We start from the raw sequence: 8397 nt of genomic DNA, 5'->3' as shown, positions 1-8397 counted from the left end.
ATCATTCAATATTTTGCCCATAGAATCTTTCAATATTGCAACTCGAGGCTTAAATTTTTTCCTCAGTTCTAGAGAAAGCATCACAGAAGAAGTGGGTTTTGAAGAATGAATAGGAGTTTGCCAAGTAGGTAAGATGAGGAAAATGTCTCAGGCAGAGGGAGCAGGTTGTGCAAAGCTATAGACATGTGAAACAGCAGGCCCAGGGGTTTGGTGAACCTGAAGCTGGATTTGAACTGCACTGTGGTTGAATTAAGCCTGGAAAGGGTAGCAAGGATGAAACTGTGCAGGGTAATGGAGTGTCAGTGGAAGGCCCTGGCCATTCTTAAGGGGCTAAAGGTGGAGGCAGCAGGTCTGTTAGCAAGGTCATTGTCTCCACCTATGTGAGTACTAATGGTGGCATGAACACAGGGGCTAGGAAAAACTGTCACCTTCTCATGTGTTCAACATGGCTACATATGTGCCTCGGGAGAGAAAACAGCTGGGGCTTCTATGTGGAGCCTTGACTGAATTGAGAATAACTGAGACAGAAAGCCCGATAGACTGTTGCCATAGCCTGGGTGTGGGAGGAGATGGGAAGTCAGGAGGTTGTTATTAATCAATGCAGTCTTCAAACCTTTATTGAGCACCTGCTATGTGTCAACACTGTTCTAGGTATTTGGGATATATCAGGGAACAAAATAGACTAAGATCCCTGTTCTCTTGGAGGTCAGAGCCTGAGCTCTCCTTTCCACTTAGATCCAGTGCAGGGATAAGGCGATGGGAGGAAGGAGTTGGACCTGGGCATCAAAGCCTCCCCCAATTGTTGTGTGTGGGGTCCAGGCTGCTGACTCTGCTCTGGCCTCTCTCCCCAGCTCCTTGCCCAGGCCCACAGCCATGGCCACAGCAGTGGCTCAGAAGCTCAGCCACCTCCTGCCTAGCTTGCGGCAGGTCTGCCAGGAGTCTCAGCCATCTCTGCCGCCAGAGCCTGTCTTCACAGTGGACCGAGCCGAGGTGCCGCCCCTCTTCTGGAAGCCATACATCTACGTGGGCTACCGGCCACTGCACCAGACCTGGCGCTTTTACTTCCGCACGTTGTTCCAGCAGCACAATGAGGCAGTGAACGTGTGGACCCACCTGCTGGCAGCCCTTGTGCTGCTGCTGCGGCTGGCCATCTTTGTGGGTACCGTGGACTTCTGGGGGGACCCACATGCCCTGCCCCTCTTCATCATCATCTTTGCCTCCTTCACCTACCTCTCTCTCAGTGCCTTGGCTCACCTCCTGCAGGCCAAGTCCGAGTTCTGGCATTACAGCTTCTTCTTCCTGGACTATGTGGGTGTGGCTGTGTACCAGTTTGGCAGTGCCCTGGCTCACTTCTACTACGCCATCGAGCCAGCCTGGCATGCACGGGTGCAGGCCATTTTCCTGCCCATGGCTGCCTTTCTTGCCTGGCTTTCCTGCACTGGTTCCTGCTATAGCAAGTACAGCCAGAAGCCGGGCCTGTTGGGCCGCACTTGCCAGGAGATGCCCTCAGCGCTGGCCTACATGCTGGACATCAGCCCTGTGGTACACCGCATCTTAGTGTCCCCTGATCCTGCCTCAGATGACCCTGCTCTTCTTTATCACAAGTGCCAGGTGATCTTCTTCCTGCTGGCTGCTGCTTTCTTCTCAGCCTTTATGCCTGAGCGCTGGTTCCCCGGCAGCTGCCATGTCTTTGGACAGGGCCACCAACTCTTTCATGTCTTTTTGGTGCTGTGCACGTTGGCTCAGCTGGAGGCTGTGGCACTGGACTATGAGGCCCGGCGGCCCATTTATGAGCCTCTGCACAGCCGTTGGCCCCACAACTTCTGTGTCCTCTTCCTGCTCACTGTGGGCTGCAGTATCCTCACCGCATTCCTCCTGAGCCAGCTGGTGCGGCGCAAACTAGAGCAGAAGACCAAGTGAACGGGGATGGCAGCTGCTAGGGAGGGAGGTATAGGGCTTCACGGGTTCAGGCTTAGCTCCAGGTGGGAACAAGGCCTGGTAAAGTTGTTTGTGTCTGGCCCACAGTGACTCTGTGTGCCAGCGGCCAACGGGGTCACTGGCCAGACCTTGGATTTTGGGATCAGCTGGGAGCTGCTGAGGTCCTCTCCTGGGACTACCTCAACTCCCTGCCTTGGGAGAAGCAAAGAAATGAAAGTGTAGACTCCTCATTGGGGATGGAGCTGGGGTCAGCTTGGGCTAGGACCCCGGTTTGGATTATCTGGGAACAGAGAGGTAAAATTTAGGCTAGAATCAGATTTGATATGAGAAGTAGGGGATGCCTAAGCACCTCTACCTAGATTTCATTGGTAGATGGGGAAAGGGTAGGCTCAAAATATGTGCAGGGTCTTACTGTTCCTTGAACCGTAGCCTGGCTCCAGAGAGCCCCTAGAGGTACAAGATTGTGCCAGACCTAAATGGATCCTTATCCAGTGCCCCCACAGCCCTCAGTCACCAGATGGTGAGCCCCCTCCTAGCTCTGGTCTCCATGTCCCACACACCTTGCTCCCAGCTTTTCTCATGGTTCTGTCATTCATGCTTCAATGATCTATTCAGTGGCAGTTCATGGCCTGGGTCCTGGGGATCAAAGCCAGATGATCAAGGCTTTAATAAATCAGTGTCGCCCCATACCCTCAGGGTCCTGGGCTGGAAAGGGTGAGTAGGAGTTTACAGATGAAGAAGAAGGGCATTCCAGAGATGGGGAAGGAGTTCACTGGGGCTGAGGCTACCAGTGATCTGGACTCTAATATGTTCCGGATGCAATAAAGTGATTGTGACAACTGTCTCTCTCTGCTTTTTCTCTTCTGTTCCAGGGAGGGAGCCCTGCTCAGTGTTGGAGGTCTTCCGGAGGAAGCTGGGGGCCCCTGGGGGGGGGATGGGGAGGCAGTTCCTGTTTTATCCTTGCCTAGGGGTGGGGTTAGGAGCTCTGGTAGCATAGTGCCTAAGGCACTTGACTGCTCACCAGAAGGCTGGCGGTTCAAACCCACCAGCCACTCCTCAGAAGGAAGGTTGGGCAATTCTACTTCCGTAGTGATACTGCCTCAGAAACCCAAGGAGGGGTCACTATGAGTCGGGCTGACTCAACAGCAAACAACAACAACAGGGGTGGGGTTGAGGACTTGCAAACTTTTATTGGAGGCCCAGGGAGGGGAACAGTTTAATTAAATAATCTTTAAAAGAGCCTAAAATAATGTGTTTAAAATATGCATAACCCCACCTTGTAATTTGACAAAAGATTTCATTTTTTGGCGCTATTCATATAAATATTAACTTACTGTTTTTCCCATAGTACACAAGCAATATATGAAGGAAAATTGGCAAGTACAGATAATAAAAGAAAACGAATGAGTGATTCCACCGCCAAATATCCTGCGGCGCATATGATTGACAGATTTAGGATGCATCCATTGTGGTAGTTAAGGTTGTACATCAACTTGGCTGGGCCTGGTTTAGTGGCTGGGTGGAAGCATGTAGTTATTCCCCATGGTGAGACTGGTAATTAACACCATGGTGGAATCTACTGGAGCTGGCACCTGGAACTCGGACTTCTAACCTCCAAAATTGTAAGAGAATAAATCAACTCTTGTTAAAGTCATCCCATTTGTAGTATATTCCTGTCAAAGCAGCACTAGGTAACCAAAACATCCATTTAGGGTACTCTTGAGGCCCCCCGCCCCAGCTTTAGTGTTAGGGGACCTGAGCCTCTGCTCTACCCTTCCTTTTGGGATGAATGTGAGAATTAAGTAATGAGACAAGATCTGAGCCCCTGGGTAGTTATCTTTACAGTTAGAAAGTGAAACTAAACAAAAAGAAGAAAAATGTCGAGAATTTTCCACACAGCATAGTTTCCGAAATATAACTTTTGAATAAGATCAGAAATGACAAGAACGCTTTGGTGAAAGGGAAAGACACGCCCCACATAAAAGCTCAGCACACATAGATGGTTGTTGTTAAGGCGCAAGGCGGGGCTTGAGTTGGGGCGGCGCTGACTTGGGAACTCTGCCCGCGACTTTGGCGCGGCGGCGTAGCTCCGCCCCCAGCGTTGGCGCGAGATCCGAATGTTGGCCGTCGCAGTTTTGGCGATTCCCTGAGGTGTCCAGAGCCTGTGCCCTGTGGACTTGGGGTCTCAGCGGTCATGAGGCGGGGAGGCCCCGAGGAGGAGGCCTGCGGCGTGTGGCTGGACGCGGCGGCGCTGAAGAGGCGGAAAGTGCAGGTGGGAGGGCGTTAGGGGTCCGGAGTGGTAAGAAGGGAGTTTTAGGGGGGAACTGAGGGGATGGAAGGAGCCCTCGTGGCGGAATGGTTAAAGCGCTCCGCTGCGAACTGAAAGGTCGGCAGTTTGAACCCCCCAGCTGCTCCGCGGTAGAAAGATGTGGCAGTATGTTTTCGTAAAGATTTACAACCTTTAAAACCCGATAGGTTTTTAAAGTTCTACTCTCCTCTAGGGTCGCTGAGTCGGAAACCCACCGACCACAGTGGGTTTGGAGGTGATGCAGATAAAGTTGAGGGATAGAGAAAGGAACAGCGTTGAGAATTCTGAGGCGAGAGGGACTGGGAATGAAGAAGGTTGAAAAACAGGATTTGGGAAAGATAGAAGTGGGGGGTGGAAGGAAGGAGTGAGTTGGGATATGGAGAGATTGGTACAGCAGGGTTTCGAATATTTTGAAGAAGGTGGAAAGAACGTTTGTTCTGAGGACCTTTTATTGAGGCGACCCTTCGAGAGGTCACAGAGCCTGCCAGACGGTTGATGAAGAGGCTAAGTGTTGGAGATGAGTGAGGATACACTTACGCAAATTTGGGAAATTCCCCGAGGGTCTGCTTCTACCTTACTTGCCAATTTTCAGGCCATCCACCTCCAGAACCAGTAATTTTGGCGTGGGGCGGGGGGCAGGATAAGAGAGAAGGGAAGGGTACTAGATATTGTATGTTGTGGTTGTTGTGTTGTTATGTGCCGTCGAGTCGGACCCGACTCATAGCGACCCCTCCTTGGGTTTCTGAGATAGTATCACTACGGAAGTAGATTGCCCCATCTTCCTTCCGAGGAAGATATTGTATGAAGTACTTAATATTCATTATATTGCCCTTATGGGGATGAAGAAAGAAGTAACTAACCCAGGTTTGCCCAATTAGAAGGGGTGTTGTGCCTGAAATCAAACCCAGGTGTTACCTATGCAACAAGCTCAGGCATTGCAAAGAAACTATTACCATTACCGGTTTCTGACCCTGTACTCACTGCCCAGGAGTCGGATCTGACTCATAGCCACCCCTCCTTGCCTTTCGAGGCAGTATCACTAGGCACTAGGCTACCAGAGCTCCTTTCTGACCCTGTAGGACAGAGTAGAGCTACCCCCATAGGGATTCCAAGGCTATGAATCTTTATGTCAAACTGCTACATCTGTCTCCTGTGGAGCAGCTGGTGGGTTTGAACCACACACCTTTTGGTTAGCAGCTGAGCACTTAACCACTGCAACACAAAACGTTTTTAAAAAATAATCGTTAATATTTACCGTGCTAAATATTTTATATTTGTTGTTGTTCAAACCCACCAGCCACTCCTTGGAAGGAAGGTTGGGCAATCCTACTTCAGAAGTGATACTGCCTCGGAAACCCAAGGAGGGGTCGCTATGAGTCGGGTTTGACTCGATGGCACATAACAACAACAACGACAATTGTTTTTATGTGCTAAGTATTTCAGATGTTACCTTGTTTTGATGCAACAACTCTATATGGTAGAGTTTTCCACATGGAAAATTGTGGTTCAAAGAGGTTAGGCTGCACAGACACTAAGAACAGAATTCTTGTTCTCAAGGAGCTTATAAACTCTCACTGCCATCAAGGCAATTTGGACTCATAGTGACCACCCCCCCACTGGGTTTCCAAGGCTGTTTACAGAAACAGATTGTCGCTGTCTTTCTTCTGTGGAGCAGCTGGTGGGTTCAAACCACAAACCTTTTTGTTAGCAGCAAAACACCTTAACCACTACACCACCAGAGCTCCTCAAGTTGCTTATGGAGGAAGAAAAGAGATATACAGATAATAACAATACTTAATATTACTGAGTGCTTTCTACATGCCAGGAGCTCTGGTGGCTTAGTGCCTAAGGCATTTGACTAGCTAACCAGAAGGCTGGCGGTTTAAACCCACCAGCCATTCCTCGGAAGGACATTCGAGCAATCTACTAACATAGTGACACCACCTTGGAAACCCAAGGAGGGGTCGCTATGAGTTGGGTTCGACTTGACGGCAGTGAGTTTGGTTTTGTTTTGGTTTCTACATGTCAGGCACTTTGCTGTTACTTTACGTGCCTTATCAATTGCAGGCCTTAACAAAAATTCAATAAAGATAGGTACTATCGTTATCCCTGTTTTATAGATGAACAAATTGAGGCTTAGATTAAAAATTTACTCACATAAGCAGTAGCTCAAGCCCAGTTCTGACTGCTGTAAAGTTTGGAGCTCTTCACTGCAAGATAGAATAAGATATGGCCAGGTGAGTGGTCTCAAGGGAATAGTAATTGTGGAGGCCAGAAAGATTACTATGACCTCAGGTTAACAAGAAGGATTTAAGTTTCGAAGAGTGTGTTGGATTTGGATTGTTTGGGCCTAGCAGAGAATTACTTGAGGACCAGATAGTTAACTGAAGTATCTAAACCAGGAATGAGACTCTTCTGTAGGTATCTGGAACCTGTTGAACAAAATCAATTGAGGAATTTAAAAAGCATCTTACAACTAAGGTTGTTTTTTGAGAAATAACAAATGATCACCTTCTTCTTTTTTTTTTTTTAATTGTGATTTGGGTGAAAATTTACAGAGCAAATAAACTTTCCATGCAGCAGTTCACATACACTTTGTCTCATGACATTGACTACAGTTTACCACAATGCAACATCTCCCCTCCTACTTCCTCCCGATAGTTACCTCTTCCCTGTAGCCATCCCTCCATGCACTCCTGCCCCCTGAGCTGTCTCCCTGTGCATAAGCAGCCCTTCTTTCTCCCATGCTTATTCTTTCCAAGGAGTGTATCTACCTCAGGTAAATGTTCAGCTCATATGCCTGTCTATTGTTTGGCTGGAAGCCACAGGCATGGGTTCAATTCCAGACCTGAAGGGCAGCTAGAGGCCATAGTCTCAGTGGTTCCACCAGGCTCTATCAGACCAGCAAACCTGGTCCCCCCCTCTTTTTTTTTTTCCCCCAAATGATTTTGAGTTTTGTTCTACATTGTTCTCCTTCTCTATCCAGGATCTCCTACACAGATCCTCTTCCAAGTGGTTGACAATAGTAGCCGGGCACCATCTATTTCTTCTGGTCTCATAGTCATATAGGCTGCAGATCAGATGGGATCACCTTCTTTTAAAAGATATTTGAAAAAAGAAATTTTTTTTTTTTTTTTTTTGAGTAGTTAGTACATTCACATGATTCATTGTTTAAGGAGCTCTAAGAGCTCTGGAAGCTTAGTGCCTAAGGCACTTGACTGCTAACCAGAAGGCTGACGGTTCAAACCCACCAGCCACTCCTCAGAAGGAAGATGGGGCAATCTACTTCTGTAGTGATACTGCCTCAGAAACCCAAGGAGGGGTCGCTGAGTCGGGTCCGACTTGACAGCACATAACAACAACAACAACAAAAGTGGAGCAGTGGTTAAGAGTTCGGCTGCTAACTGAAAGGTCAGCGGTTTGGACCGTTGTTCCTGGAAAGAAAGATGTGGTAGATAGAAAGATGTGGCAGTCTTGGAAACCTGATGGAGTTATTCTACTCTGTCCTGTAGCGTGGGTATGAGTTGGAATCCACTTAATGGCAGTTGGTTTAATGGGATACATAGTTTAAATGTATAGGATATGCAATGAAACATCTCCCTTATATTCCTAAGGATCCTGCCCCTTTTTGGAGGCCACAATTTTCTTGTGTACCCTTTCAGAGATACACAAGAAATTGCTCATCTTTTCTTTCTTACGAATGTTAGCATATTATACATCATCTGCACCTTGCTTTTTTCATATATTTTTTTTCATATTGCATCTTAAGGATTATTCTACATGCACTCATAAAGAGTGATTTCATTCTTTTTAAAAGGTTACATCACGTTCTATTATATGGAATAGTATCTGTTACAGTGTAGTAGTATTACTATATATTTATTTATAGTTCTCTTTAGGAGATCTTGTTGTACCCAGGTTATGAAGGAGTTGTTCGGCACGAGGAATATGCTAACACACGACAATGCAAAAGCAATGTTGTTGTTGTTATGTGCCGTCGAGTCGGCCCCGACTCATAGCGACCCCTCCTTGGGTTTCCGAGGCAGTATCCCTGCGGAAGTAGGATTGCCCAACCTTCCTTCCGAGGAGTGGCTGGTGGGTTTGAACTGCCAGCCGTCTGGTTAGCAGGCAAGTGTCTTAGCCACTATGCT

At 47.9% G+C, this 8397-nt stretch overlaps 2 protein-coding genes across 2 annotated transcripts in view; both read left to right on the top strand.

Moving 5' to 3' along the window:
- The first annotated feature begins 873 nt into the window (after positions 1–873).
- Positions 874–1920, top strand: PAQR7 (progestin and adipoQ receptor family member 7). Its single transcript, XM_007935753.2, has one exon. The coding sequence runs from the start codon at positions 874–876 to the stop codon at positions 1918–1920; it is 1047 nt and encodes a 348-aa protein (XP_007933944.1).
- A 2212-nt stretch (positions 1921–4132) lies between these two features.
- The window catches only part of LOC103192713 (aurora kinase A and ninein interacting protein), a 46118-nt gene continuing 41853 nt past the window's right edge, over positions 4133–8397 (top strand). Inside the window, exon 1 of the mRNA XM_007935750.1 lies at positions 4133–4210. Within this exon, the coding sequence (XP_007933941.1) occupies positions 4133–4210 (78 nt within the window). The remainder of the gene's footprint in view (positions 4211–8397) is intronic.

This window comes from Orycteropus afer, unplaced genomic scaffold, assembly GCF_000298275.1.
Source record: "Orycteropus afer afer isolate SDZICR_OR568_19922 unplaced genomic scaffold, OryAfe1.0 scaffold00031, whole genome shotgun sequence".
Classification (NCBI taxonomy): Eukaryota; Metazoa; Chordata; class Mammalia; order Tubulidentata; family Orycteropodidae; genus Orycteropus; species Orycteropus afer.
This window is presented reverse-complemented; position numbering and strand designations above follow the sequence as displayed.